The following is a 15065-nucleotide window of genomic DNA, read 5'->3' as shown; positions in this document are numbered from 1 at the left end:
TTTTAAATGTTGCTGACGTCCTGCCTCAACCACTATTTCTGGCAGCTCGTTCCAAATACGCACCACCCTTTGCATGACGAAGCTGCCCTGATGTCCCTATTAAGTCTGTCGCCTTTGGTCTTAAACCTATGAGGAGACACAAGAGGTTATGCAGGTGCTGGTATCTGGAGCGACACACACAAAAAGCTGGAGGAACTCAGCAGGTCAGGCAGCATCTATGGAGGGAAATAAGCAGTCGACGTTTATTTCCCTCCATAGATGCTGCCTGACTGCTGAGCTCCTCCAGCATTTTGTGTGTGTTGTTCTTAAACATGCCCTCTTGTTTTTAGCACCTCCTCCCTGGGAAAAAGACAATGTACTTTCACCCTGTCTGTGCCCCTCATGATCTTATATACCTCTGTCAGGTGACCCCCTCAATCGTCTACACTCCAGGGAATAACGTATATGCAACCTCTCCTTGTAACTCAGGCCCCCCAAGTCCAGGCAACATCCTGGTAAATCTTTTTTGCACACTTTCTCTGACAGGGTGACCAAAACTGTCCACAATACTCCAAGTGCGGCCTCACCAATGTCTTATACAACTGCAACGTAACTTCCCAACTCCTATACAATGCCCTGACTGATGAAGGCCAGCGTCTTCACCACCATATCTACCTGTGACACCGCTTTCAGCGAAATATGCACTTGTACTCCTAGGTCCCTCTGTTCCATAACACTAAATATGAATAGGGAAACAGAATATATACTGCACCATATTGGAACTTGCATTCAATTAAAGAAGTTTAATTAAATTGGCTTGAATTGCTCTTCAGATGGCTATCTTGGTCTGCAGTAACACCTTGCGACCGGTTAGATAAACGGTGATAAGTTGACAAAATTTGGTAATGCCAAAGTCTCAAAGAAAGTAAGAACTGGACTGGACCACTCAGGCCCTGAAGCCCGTTCTAAGGTTGGATTAGGGCAGCATGTCAAATCTGCATCTCGGCTCCATTTACCTGTCTTTTGCTCGCCACTGTCATGGTCTGTGTGTGCTTCATTTTGGTCGGCTTCTAGCCAAAGGAGCCTCACTGCCAAATTGGATCCTGCTGTCCACAAAGTCTCCCCGCAAAAGGGTCCAGGATCACCTTCAGCGAAGGAACCCTAAGTTTTACCCCTCCTGATACAGGCGTGGATCTAATACAAGAAACTTTGTTCATGAAAGCCACATTTTGAAATATATCTGCCAGTCACCCATCTGTGATTTTGGCTCAGTTTTTCCTCTATTTGTCTGCTCAGCATGCCTTAGATTCCTGCTTTTGGTAACACATAACACAAAGAGGCAGGCTGCACTTCTAACTGCCACATTAACCTATTTTGGTCTCGCCTATTTTAGTCCCATTGCTCTAGCCATTCCTTCCACATCTTCTCTGCTACTGAAAACTACCTCATTTCCTCTCTTTCCCAGTTCTGAAGGAAGGTCTCAAACCTACAACGTTAACTCTGTTTCTCTCTCCGCAGATGCTGCCTGACCTGCTGAGTGTTTCCAGCATTTTCCGGTTTTATTTCAGAATTCCAACATCTTGAGGCCGGTGTCCCGTCACAATCTTTCATACAGTTATGTGTTATGAAGGGTTGTACAACAAATACTGTGACTTCAATTGTTTCTTCAGGCCCTGAATCAGCTAAGTTGAGAGGAAAATTAGATGCAGGCTCATGCATGCCAAATCTGTGCGTGGACGTGTGCATGCATGTGTGTGTATGAGATAGACATATGCATGGGACTACACATGTGCCTGGGTGTAAATGTTCTGGGAGGATGTGATGGCTTTGCTTTGTGTGGTATAGAGAAATCATTTAGCCAAGTAAGCATTGTTGCAATGTAAGAAAATAACAGAGTCATTTTGGGTTATGTAGGAGGGAAGCATTGAATCCCGCAAGAAACTGCAGAGAGTTGTGGACACAGCTCAGCACATCATGGAAACCAGCCTCCCCTCCACGGACTCTGTCTCACTGCCTCGGTAAAGCTGCCAACATAATCAAAGACTCCACTCACCCCGGACATTCTCGCTTCTCCCCCATCCCATTGGGTGGAAGATACAAAAGCCTGAAAGCACGCACCACCAGGCTCAAGGACAGTTTCCATCCCACTGTTATAACACTATTGAATGGTCCCCTAATACGATACGATAGACTCTTGAACTCCTCAGTCTACCCCATTATGGCCTTGCACCTTATTGTCTGCCTGCACTGTACTTCCTCTATACCTGTAACACTTCATTCTGTTATTGTTTTCTCTTGTACAACCTCAATGTACTGATGAGATGAAATGAGCTGTATGGATGACATACAAAACAAAGTTTTCACTGTACCTCAGTAAATGTGACAATAATAAACCAATTTACCAGAATTGTACCATAATTCATCAAGATAAGTTAGAACAGAAACTGTGAAGATTTAAAAAAAATCTGCAAACTGTTTTCCAATGGCACCAACATCACTTTTTGGACCTCGCAACTTGCTGCTTTTTTTTCCAATGTGTTGATGTGTTGTTGGTGGACATTTCGACTAATTTTCAAACTCAATTAGCAAAAAAACCTGACTGAAAATCTAGTCAGAAGCAGCTTATCTCAGGGGAAAGGACAGTGCAACAAGTTGCATCTGAATTGTGGCTTCAACCCTTCCCACTGGAACATTAAAGAGATGGGAATCCTGGACAGGGCTTTCTGTCAGTCAGTCACTCACATGAGCTGCCCCCCATCACAGGGATTTTGTGCTTCAAACAATGATGGATGCATCCAGGATCATAATTAAAGCTGGCCTTTCTCTTCCAATTATGCAGGCTGCGATATGACAGAGAGCTTATCTGGAAATCACTAAGCCATTACAATCCAGAATCAGTCTATAGAGTGACAAAACAAATTTGAATATAAATCAGCTATGAGCAGAAGTGTTCATTTAATTTGACATGTTGAAGATTGTGTTGACGTGCAAAATGGCAAACAAAGTGCAAAATTGCACATTGCTGCTGAACAGCTCGAGCCAAGAACTGACAATATAAAGGGGAACGCTCCTCTTTATAAAATCGGCTTACAAAGTCATTACATGTCAGGCAGGGGACATCATCCCCAGCAATTAGCGCAGAGCAGAGAGAAGCGAACGAAAGAGAAACGGACAAAGAATGGAGGCTGGGGAGAAAAGGAACCGAGACACAGGGAGGAGGAGGGATGGAAGTAGAAAGGGAGGGTAAAATCAGCAAAGGGGGTGCGAGAGAAGAAGAAATGGAAAAGGAAGAGTGAAAAAAAGGCTACAGAAAAGGAGAAACAGAAGGAAAAATGGACGTGGAATGGAAGGGGAAAGAGAAAAAAAAGATGAGCGTGAAAGGGAGAAAAAGATGAAAGGAGAAATGTGATTAAAAAAAGGGGAAGAGAAAAAAGAGACCATGGTAAAAAAAATGAAGTGAAAGTGAAAGATTAAATCTGCTGGAAGACCTCTGAAACAGCCAAAGTCAGGCAGAAGAGTAATGGAATGCCGTTGTGTACACAGACATTTGAAGAGTTTCCCTGTTTTCGGTAGGAGACACAAAATGAAACACAAAGAAATCTGCTGGTCCCATCCAACAGTCTCACTTTATTTTCATTTCCCTGTGCAGGGCCGAAACATGCCAGGCATTTCTGACTCTTAAATCTTCTCTAAACAGGTTCTGAAAAGAAATACATTTGGAGAACTCTGACATATTTGTTTGTGCTTCCTGTCCGTCACTCACCTCTTTCTCTCCCCCCAGCTGGTGACACACATATGACTGGGGGGGTGAGAAGCAGCTAAGTAAATTGGGAAATTCATTACCAGTGACAGCTATGGATGACAACTGTCACAGGTGCATTGAATGTCAGCATTTTGCGGAGAGCGATTGTAAACACAGGCATAATTTACAGAGCATAAACATTCCAACAACACAATGCATTGCTTTTTCCAGCTGCTTTGCACAATTAACCAGAGAAGGCTGCATTTTTGGCTCTGATGTATGGAGCTGGCAAATTAACATTTTTTTTAATTCCCTCCTTTTATTTGTGCAAAGCAGATCATTGGCAATTAATTCATCTGATTCCTCTAATCTTCACGTAGCACCAGGGTATGCTGATAACAAGCTGAGCCTATTCATTAGGAAGCTTGCTTAACTCTTGTGTGAACAAGCACAAAGGTTGGAAGAATAAATTAGACCAATAAACAATAATAGCAGTTTTATTTCTAATTTCAGAAAATAAATCAGATTTCTTGGCACTGATGAAAAAGGACATTCATTCGCTAAATAAAAGCCTTGATTACAGAAGCTTTGCCAATACTTGCTCTCACTACAGGGTGATAGGCACAGCTTGTCCGTTAGGCAACTCTTCCCTCCCTTTTGCTTCTGAACTGCCTCTCATTCCGAACTCCCTCTAAATTATTGATCATTGTTCCAGAGTTTTACGTTTCTTAAAACTTTCTACCGAATACACTTCTGGTGCTTAAGTTTTAATTGACTGAAACCAAAAATCGTGAGAAGACAAAATTTGTCAAGTAATATCCTTTCCTCATAAAGTGTCTCTTCAAAGCAGAAACTGAAAAACATGGAAGTTCTGAAGCCCTCTTCAAAGAGTCTATTTATATTTTGCCAAGTCTACTTTGAGATGTGTGCACTGTTCTGATGTGCATTAAATTTAATTTTGCCCTCGACGTTCAAAGTCTTAGAACGACAGCTCACAAAGCACACTCCTCTGAACTCTTCCATATGAAAGGACTGGTTCCTATTTGTTTGCGCATTTTCCTCACACTTTACTTGACAAATCTCTCTTTTAAGGATGCAGGTGAGGAAAACTAATTCTATTACCTGTTTATACAGAGCTGGCCCAACCACCAGGAAGGGAAAGGATCACAATGTTACTGAACAGTTAAGGACAGTTGCAAATATAATCTTTCCATGAAGAAAAATAGTTTAACAGGTCTGATTTTCATGGAGACTGGACTTTTAGTGATTCTCTCTTCCTCCTTCAAGACGTTGGTCTCATTTGGATATGCTAAGAATAAGCCAACGTATTCAAGAGACCATTCGTCATGTGGCAGCCATAACAGTGACCATCAGATCAGATCACTCAACCCCATCTTGGCCTGAGAGCAGTGAGCAATTTTCAACCCGTAACTCAAAGCCATTTTATTTTATTCCTCACACACCCACGTCAGAAGTCAGCTAAATCATGAACATTACTCCCTGCTGCTCCATATGACTTGACTGTTCACTGGGAAGATTCAGTTAGGAGACTGAGTACAGAGAGGCCAATCTTTGTCTGGAACTAGTATTAATTTAAAAGCAAGTGAAGAGATTTCATTTAGTTCTACAACATAGGAAATGCTTCATATTGAGGCAAATAAAGTGCTAAATTAATGTTCAGCCACAGATTACAAATGCATTCCTCTTAATTGTTACATCAGTGCCTAGATTGCTATTAAACTTGCACACTAAAATGAATATTTGTGAAATTTGAGTGATCTTGATATTCTGCATAAAATCAGCCTCTGATTTTAAAGGTGGATCTGCTCCTTTCTTTTTTGACAGTGAATGCAGACACATCTGCTGAAAAACATGAAGAACAAAAACGGTGCGAGTCTGCTCAGGGGAGCCACTCAGTCTTGGCAAGTCAGAGGAGGAAGTGAATGAACCGCTGGGCTGGGAACGTAGTCATTTCTCTTCCAAAGGGCTCATTGCAGCTGCTCATGTCCTACAGACCACAGAAACAAATCTCTTTTTTTAAGGAGATTGAATCCTCTTTTTCTTCATCGACACCGGCCATGTCCCCAACAAAATAAACCAACAAAGCTCAATCTTTTCATCACTAGACCTCAAGAATGTTGAAATCAGAGTCAAACAGCACTGGAAACAGGCCTTTTGGCCCACTTGGAGCATGCTGACTGTCAAGCCCCTGTTTACACTAATACTAATTAATCCCATTTTACTCATCCCACATTCCGATCAACAACCCCTAGATTCTACCATTCACCACACGCTTGGGGAGATTTACAACAAGCCAGTTAACCTACCAAACCGCACGTCTCTGGGATGTGGGAGGAAACCGGAACATGCAGAGCAAACCCAGGCAATCACAGGGAAAACGTGCAAACTCCACACAGAAAGTGCCAGAGATCAGGATTGAACCCAGGTCACTGGAGCTGTGAGGCAGCAGCTCTACTCCAATAAAAACAACAGCAAAGCAGACAGCTCCTTCAGGAGATAAAAGAAAATCACTGGACAGGGTTTAGGGTTAGAAAATAATCGATACCTGAAGCACCGAGCTTACAACAGTTAGGATAGGGAAATTAAGTTAGATGCTGTATATTTCTGCACTAAGTATACTGACAGTTCAATCACTGTGCCCCCACCCGTCCCACTAACCCACCATACCCAAGGCAAAATGCGCTGACCTTGACAACACACTGAGAAAAGCCAAGAGCCATCATTCAATATGAATAGTCCCTGGCTTAAAAGAAGAGTCCTCTCGAATGGAACGGTGCAGATGTGATAACTGCTCATTCTCTCTTCACTCGGTCACCTGTCTTAAATATATGTGGCCAGGTGGGTCAGACAATGAAGAAAAAAATGCGGCCTTTTCAATTTATAGCACTGCACTCTGTCATCGTTCCTGCAAAATGTCCACGGCAGATATTACATTCCTTAAGCAGTCATCTGTGACTGCACTCTCACTAAACACACCGAGGTACCATGGTAAGCCATTCCATTTTCCAAACCTCCACAGCCATCCATCTTGCTCACCTATCTGCCTGTGGGGAATATTGGTTTTTGTTTTGCATACTCAACATCTTTTTGAGGTTATTAATTAACAATTGGCAAATAATGCAACTTTTGTAGTGAGAAATTTTGCAAACAAATTTGCTCATTGACAATCGTCCATTATTTTTGTAACACTCCTATAGGCCAATGCATTTATTTTCTTCCCTTTGTGGCTCTGAATGTAAAACTACCAGCATTAAGGAAACTGTCAAATGACTGGAGGTATTCATGGCCCGTTCTGACAAATGTCTTCCTTTATTAAAAAGAAGTACAATTTCAAAGTTGTCACCATGCAAAATGATAAAAAGAATCTTGCCTCTTGCCATCACTCATAAGAATATAATCATTTTCCTTTTTTTTGTCAGTTTTAGGTCTTTCTGTTGTGGAATGAACTTCTGTGTAATGTTTTATTCACCCTGTTATTTGAAGAGGGTTCTGCCTGAAAAGGGCACTTTTCTATTTAAATTTTATGTCAAACACTCTTTATTCCAGTCAGGAGGTTTAGCCTCAGGCAGTAAAACCACAGCTGATGTTAAATTAATGACTGTGATGGTGCGATTAGCAGAGATTACAGGCTATTGAACAGAAGCTCAACTGCTATTCAGACCTCCTACAATACACAGCCTTTCCATTATTAGCAACTAATATCAAAACTAGCACCATATTGCTTTGTCATGTTAACATCTACTTTACGATCTGATAAATTGCTTCAGACTGCAAAATTTTGTAAAGGGCGCATTAAAATGTTACCTGGCAAACACTGGTTACAGGCATATTAGCCAAAAAGGCTCTGGCAGATCCGCATTGCAATTGGAATCATCTCCACATTAAAAGTGGTGAATTTTGGAAAATATGAAAACATGCCCATTAGTTGCTTTTGCTTGTTCCTTTTTTAAAATTTGGTTCATTTTGTTTAGAAACTAGTCCAATTGGTTAAAAAAACATAGAATCTGGCTTATTTTGTAACAATTGATAATTTTTAAAGTGCAATCAATTTGGCTTAGTCAGTAAGGAGTCCCACAAAGGGTGTTAGAGCATCATTAAAGGGAGTTAAAAAGTACTTTGAGACACAAATCTTGTCAGCTTTTATCTCACCAACTGATTACTGCGTTACCTCGTATTCCATTTCATCAGCTCGGTCGCCGTCATGTGTCAAGTTGGGAAGGTAATCACCAGCTTCATAGTAGTCATGGGCCATAGGGTGCAGGGAGTGACAGCTGTGTGAGGGACGATACAAGGAGAGCTAGAGTGAGAACTCACAACAGAACAAGATTTGAATTCATCTTCCCACATTCCTGGTTGTTCTGACAAATTTCATGTTCCCAAATAAAATGAATTTCAAAATAAAGCACAGAATTGTACAGTTAATGAAAAAAAAGCCATTCAGAACAGTGCTTCCCTTGCTCTTTGAAAGCTATTCAATTAGTCTAACTTTCTCCACTTTTGCCTTTCATATTCAATTGACAATAGACAAGGAGTCACCAACAAAATGAAGTGCAGGTTGCATCAAACCTAGCAACATCAAGTCACAGAGTTTGAAAACGAATAGCCCACAGTCCTCCTATTACAGCGCCAGCGATTGGGGTTCGATTCCTGTCGCCGGCTGTAAGGAGTTTGTATGTTCTCCCGTGTCTGCGTGGGTTGCCTCCGGGTGCTCCGGTTTCCTCCCGCATTCCAGAGACATACGGGAAGGTTAATTTGGGTTTAAAATGGGCGGCGCGGACTCGTTGGGTCGGAAGGGCCTGTTACCACACTGTAAGTAAAATTTTACAAAAAAGAGAAAGGAAGAACTTGCAGTTATAGTGCACCTTTATAGTCACAAAATGTCTGACAGCCAGTGCAGTACTTGTGAACTAGAGACCTGCTGTAATGAAAAAATACATGACTGGCAATTTGCCCATGGCAACACCCTCAGATAGCAGACCAGATAATGGATTATTTAGATTGGTTGAGGGCTAAAATTTAGCAGGAAAGTGGGAAAACCTTCCTGTTTTTTTCAAGTAACAAGAGAGTCTTCATGCATTGTCCAAAAGATGGCACTTTCAATCCTGCAGTGAAGTATCTGCCAAAGCTCAACTCCCATTAACGTACAACTCCAGAAGCAAAAATGTTGAGGATGAGTCCACTAGCCTTTCGCTACAGCATTAGTGGAGAGAAATACCCACTCCAAGAATCCCAAGATGTGGAGATTCTAACAGCTCATGCATGTGGACACAACATTTTACAATAAACTATCTTAGCTGGAGAAAAAGTTGATGAAATCAACCAGGCTTCTGATCAATCCAATACAGAAAATGCAAGCACATTTTTCTTTATAAAGCCATCCGTCAGTGTCACTGTTTAAAATTTGGATTTATACACAAAATTCACTCAAGTAAGACAGAATCTTTCAAAAATAAGATTGCATTTAAATTAATACATTATTCTTCTTTGCAGGATTTAAAAATTGATTTTACTTTTGCATATTTTGACTTTTAATAAATTAATTTACAACAGCACCTTTCAAAACAGTTTTAAGTGCATGGATGGCTAAGCCACCCAGATATGCAGCTCAGCATTCAACAGTGGTTCAACCCACGTACTTTCTTTGAAAAAAAAGGTGGATGGAGAAGTCAAAAAAAGACAAAAATGGTGCTCTGATACACATATAATAGTCCCAGAATCTCCAGTTTCATCTGCAAAGTTCCCTGCTCTCAGTTTATTGTAAAATGTTGTGTCCACATGCATGAGCTGTTAGAATCTCCACATCTTGGGATTCTTGGAGTGGGTATTTCTCTCCACTAATGCTGTAGTGAAAGGCTAGTGGACTCATCCTCAACATTTTTGCTTCTGGAGTTGTACGTTAACGGGAGTTGGCTGTTGAAAGAAAAAGAGTGAATATTTCAGGTCAAGGACCATTCATCAGTTCTGAAAAACAGAAAATGATCTAAACCAATGCAGGTTAGGAGAGAGAAACAGAATTACCAGGTATGATTTTAACCCTGAGTGAATTTGGGTGAAATGAGAGACCAAATTATTGGAATTTCTAACCTGACTCCAAGTTATCCAATTTGCTTTAACGGACTGTGGACATTCCAACCCAGTCTCAGGAGAAGGCTTTGACGGTAACAGCTTTTGAGCAGACTGCAGACTTTCATTCCCACACCATTCATTTTTAGCTAATGTTGTTTGGCTTGGGGGTGGGCAGGGCAGAATGCCAGTCAGTAAAAGTAATGTGGGCAACGTTACAGCAATGATTGTGGGTTGAGCACCCATACGCTACCTTCGACATACCGCCCACTCTCTTTACCCCCCCACACCCCTCACCCCCACCACACCCAGCCGCAAACACGCCCCACAATTCCTATCCTGTTTTCCCCACAACCTGCCACCGGGCCACTTCTGACTCCCGTCTCCTGCCGCCTCCCTCCCCAGAGCCTTGTGTGGAGAGGCCCTTCAGTTGTAGGCTTTCCCACCTGATCCTCCAACCAGGCTGCCTGTTGGGCAGGAAACTTGCAAAAAAAAAGTTACGAGCTCTAAACCTATGAGTTGCCCATTGGTGTCTCTTGCCTAAATATATTGCGGCCAGTGCCTTTTCATAAAATGCAATTAATTGGAGCAGCAGTTGGCAGCATGTCACTTGAGTGAACATCAGCAGGATTCCTCATTCATGAGCACAGCAAGTCTCGCCTGCACCAACACATTCACACCAGGGCTTGCAGCAGGAAATGTAAATGCTCTTCTGTGGTCAGCTCACACACTGTATTGGCACATACGACATTGGCTGGTTGGTAGGTTAACTGGTGACTGTACATTGCCCCAAGTGCAGGTGGGTGGCAGGAGAATAAGAGAGGGAAGTTGAAGAGAATAAAAAATTGGATGAGTGTTGATGGATGCTTGACGGTTGGCACAGATGTAGTGGTGGAAGCAGATATGATAGCAATGTTTAAGAGGCATTCAGACACACACATGAACAGGCAGGGAATAGAGTAATATAGACCATGTGCAGGCAGATGGGATTAGATTGGCATCATGGTTGGTACAGACATGGTGGGCCGAAGGGCCTGTTCCTGTGCTGTACTGTTCTGTGTTCTTTTACAATTCTTCATTTGAAACCCCATAAGACCATTAATAATCTGTGGGTAATAATTCTTCCTATCCCTTTCCTTTCTTTGATGCCTGTCTTCCTTTGCTGAATTCTGAAATTGTCCCAACCTTCAGGCTTAGTTTCTATTTGTGTGGGAACAGGGTGAGCATTTTCTGATCCAATGCTACTGTTAATTTCTCTTCATAACAGGGACTGGCTCAGTAAGGCAATTTGGTCGGCATGGACGAATTGGGCCAAAGGGCCTGCTTCTGTGCTGTATAGCTCTGACTCATAGCACTTTATTTCCACCCCCCCTGAGTATTTTACCTTGGTCCAATGACTGTGCAGCACTGGTATGTTGAAGACACTCCTGGGCTCTGTGCCCGTAGTAAGTGGGTGGGGGCTGTCCATACGAGGCTCAAGACATCTACAATTTAAGGATTCATTTTCAGGGAACTGCTGAGGACCCAATGAATCAGTCGTTATGGTTGCACAAGGGAAAAGGGAGGGGGCTGGAGGGAGGTGGACTGTGGATTATAAGCAGTGGGAGAGGGGAAAAAAAATCATTTGCTCCATAATGAAATCATGCCAGAAAAGGCAGGTACTGGGAGCTTGGGATGAAGCCTCTGGTGGACCATGGTAAGTCCTCCAAAGCCAACGTCTTGAGAGGACAAGAGTGTAGCACCCCCACATTTGAAGGGTGAATAGCATGCCAAGGCAGCTCGCAGCCTGGAGAGCCACAAAGGCTCAGGGAATGGGAGAGGTTAGGGTGCAAGGCAAACACACGGGCACTAGGGTCCATGCAGAACTGAAGGGTGTCACTGTGGCCTTTTGACAGAAATTTCACTCGAACTGGGAACTAAATATCTTTGGGTATTAAATATTTAAGAGTGAAAATCAAAGGGATAGTGAAGGGTGGCGACTTTCTTATTTAAAGAAAAGTTAACAACACAAATGTAATGAATTTACATTCATGCTCATTAGCTGAGAAAATAGGTTAGGTAAATAATGTTAGCAACTGATTTTTATGTGCAGATTACACACTAAAAAATATTTTGCACATGGTTCAGTGTTTGTGCCCACTTCCTGCCATCGGAAAATTGGATTGGTCACTTCCTGCCGCAATTTACCCCACTGTAGGTTTCATTGCCCCAAGTGATGTCATCATCAACTGGCATGGCCTGTTGTAATTATTTAATGACAGGACAGAATCAAAATTTGCAATCTTCATTTTTCAACTCTCCGTGTATACAAGAGCACAAGAAAATAGGAGCAGGAGTAGGCCACCTGGCCCCCTAACCTGCCCCACCATTCGATATGACCAAGGTTCATCTACCCTAAGCCTCAACTCTTCTTCTGTACCAGATCTCCACAGCTCTCAATCTTTCAAAAGTTTATCCACCTCCACTTTAAATACTTCTAATGATCCAGCCTCCACATCTCTGTGGGGTAAAGAACTCCAGAGATTCACCACCCTCTGTGAGAAGAAGTTTCTACATATCTCGGTTTTAAATGACTGGCTCTCAATCTTGAAACTATGTTCCCTCGTTTGAGAGTCTGGTGAAAAAAATCTCAACATCTACCGTGTCATAGAATCTGGTATGTTTGAATGAGGTCACCTTTCATTCATATCTGCTCCAAAGAACACAAACCAAAACTGTCTAGCCTCTCATCCCAGGAATTAGCCTGGTGAATCCCCTTTGGACTGCCTCCAATGCCACTCTATCTTTTCTTAGATAAGGGGATCAAAACAGTCTGCAGCACTCCAGGTATGGCCTTAGCAACACCCTGCATGATTGTAACTAAACTTGAGACACATATATTGTTTTAAAGTCAGGGTGGAGTCAGGGGGAGGGCTGGAGGGGAGTTGTGGTGGTGGGGGGAGAAGTTGTGGAAGTGGGAGTCAGGAAGGGGAGAAGTTGGGGAAAGGGGAGCCAGGAAGGGGAGGAGTTGGAGGAATTGGGGAGAGGGAAAGTGGGGAGGATTTGGGGGAGCTGAGGGTGATGATTGAAGAGGCCAGGCAGCGGGGTAAAGGACACTGGCAGAAGTTTGGGGGAGAAGTCTGTAACAGAAAGTATCCCCCAAATTATGGAGCCTGACTGAGTCAAGGGAGAGAATTCATAGTACAGACAGAACCTGTTAAAATGCAAACAGAACAGGCCATAATAAAATCAACTGGTTTCAAACCTAGGGCCATGGAGATTAAAGCTCTTTTGTTGAATTGAAACGGGATGTTAATAAGGCTCCGATGCAGTTTTATGTATGTCTCTGGGCACCGTTGTATGAGAGCCATTGAAAGAATACTGCGTATCCACAAGGGTGAGTAGGAACAAGGGGTCGGACTGTGAAGAAATATATAATAATTTGAGGCTTTTTTTATTGGAACAAAGTTAAGGGGAATGTGAAAGAGCTTTCATAATTATGGAGGATCCTAGGAGGGTAAATAATTAAATACTCATTACTGGTAACAACGCATTTACAAGGAAAGAGGGAGTGAATATTATCAGAGCTACCATAGGGGAGTTGGCTGGTAACGTTTTTCACACAGAGAGACAATGAATGCTTTACCACAAGCATTATTGAAATGGGGATTAACATTTGGATACATGTTACAAAAGTATTTGAAAAAAAAACTGTGGGCATGGGGAAGGAAATGGAATCAGGGAAACAGCAGCAGTTGAATAGCTTCATTAATGCAGCTTTTTCTATGAAAATGCCTGAAAGCAATAAGACAACAAATTTTCATCCTTAAAGTTGTTTTAAGTTATCCGACTAGAATGAGAGACATTTGTACCTGTCTGACAGCAAATATGGGCAGATGTCAGGCACTGGAGGTGAAGATGATCTGAGCTTGGAGAGAGCCATGATGTGTTCAAAAGTAATTTCGGTTTGTGTGCCAGCATCGACCAGTGGGACCTCCTGGGAGCTGCCATGACTTTTTGTGACGGGGGTTCTCCGCAGAACTTGCACAACAATTGGGTCCTTGGCATTGCGAAAAGCTTCTACTGCCTCTTCGTGTGTGGCTTTCGACAGGTCCTTCCCATTGACCTGAAATAAAAAGAGAATCAATTCACCATTCAACCCTTCCAGAAACAGGCATCCTCTTCCCCATAGTGGGCTCTATCACATTGTCCTAAAGAACAGAACAAGAGGGCACGGCATGCAGTGTTAACAAAACTGAACTGTGTGGGGAAAATGGGGAGGGTTTTACCCCTAACCCCCACTTGCTGGGGGGAGGGGAAAAGAAAAATATTAGATCAGGTAACTGCACCCAGTCCCACTGCGTTCACCTGCCACCGTTGTTACGTCAGTGGATTGAACACGTCCAATTCTCACAGCACAACACACCTCCTGACATTTACGCAGGGTTCTTGGAGTTTAGTTGTGAGTCTGACACTTGTCACTTGGTTTCACAGATCTGGGTAAAACCAGGCTGGAACGAGGTTAAGTCCTTTTGCTGCTCTTTCTTCCAGTCCATACAAGAACCATCTGCTCTTTTTTCCTGTCTATACAAGAACCACTTTGCCTGCCATCCTTTTTCCTTCCCCTCGCTGTGCATATTTGCTCTGTTGCCATATCCCAGTAGACCAGAACCACATCAGCAACAGATGAGGCAGCCACGGTAGCTTAATCTGATCCCACCTGCCACATGACTTCATCCTATCAGAGAAATTCCTTCAGTATTACCCATCGCGCTCTCCTACCTTCACCAACTTGTTTCTCTCTTTCTCATGTCTGATGAAGGGTCCCCATCAGAAGCATTAACTCTGTTTCTATTTCCACAGATGCTGCCTGACCTGCTGAATTTTTCTAACACTTTCTGTTTTTATTTCATATTTCTAACATCTGCAGTATTATTTTTGACTTTCATCTCTGATCCTGTGCTCTTCCTTTATCATCAGCAAATTTGCCTCCAGCCACCTTGGCCCAAGTTCAACCTCTGCCTCTATACTTCCCTCTTACCCTCTAAAACTCCCACTATCTGGGTGTTGGTTGCCTGTCTTGATGTTTCTTCAATTGTCTCACTTTCAAACTTTGGCCAATAACTCTCTGTGACAATATACTTCTTTTAAGGGCACTACACAGAAATAATATGTCGTTATTGTGGTAGAAGGCGGCATCAGAACCAGGCCTGATATTCACTTTACTGGGTGGCCTCAAGTCAGCAGAGCCATTGACCTTGACTGTTCGCAATAATCAGCC

The 15065-nt window shown here is 42.7% G+C and overlaps 1 protein-coding gene across 5 annotated transcripts in view; it reads right to left on the bottom strand.

The window, feature by feature from the left end:
• The window catches only part of LOC127578407 (PDZ domain-containing RING finger protein 4-like), a 456056-nt gene that overhangs the window by 18147 nt on the left and 422844 nt on the right, over positions 1 to 15065 (bottom strand). For all 5 annotated transcript variants that reach the window (XM_052030403.1, XM_052030404.1, XM_052030405.1 and 2 more), the window contains 2 exons: positions 13657 to 13910; positions 7911 to 8013 (listed from right to left, as the gene is read on the bottom strand). In XM_052030403.1, the coding sequence (XP_051886363.1) occupies positions 7911 to 8013; positions 13657 to 13910 (357 nt within the window). The remainder of the gene's footprint in view (positions 1 to 7910; positions 8014 to 13656; positions 13911 to 15065) is intronic.

Source organism: Pristis pectinata, chromosome 15, assembly GCF_009764475.1.
Source record: "Pristis pectinata isolate sPriPec2 chromosome 15, sPriPec2.1.pri, whole genome shotgun sequence".
NCBI lineage: Eukaryota > Metazoa > Chordata > Chondrichthyes > Rhinopristiformes > Pristidae > Pristis > Pristis pectinata.
Note: the sequence above shows the minus strand (reverse complement) of the source record. Positions and strands in the feature narration are given on the sequence as shown.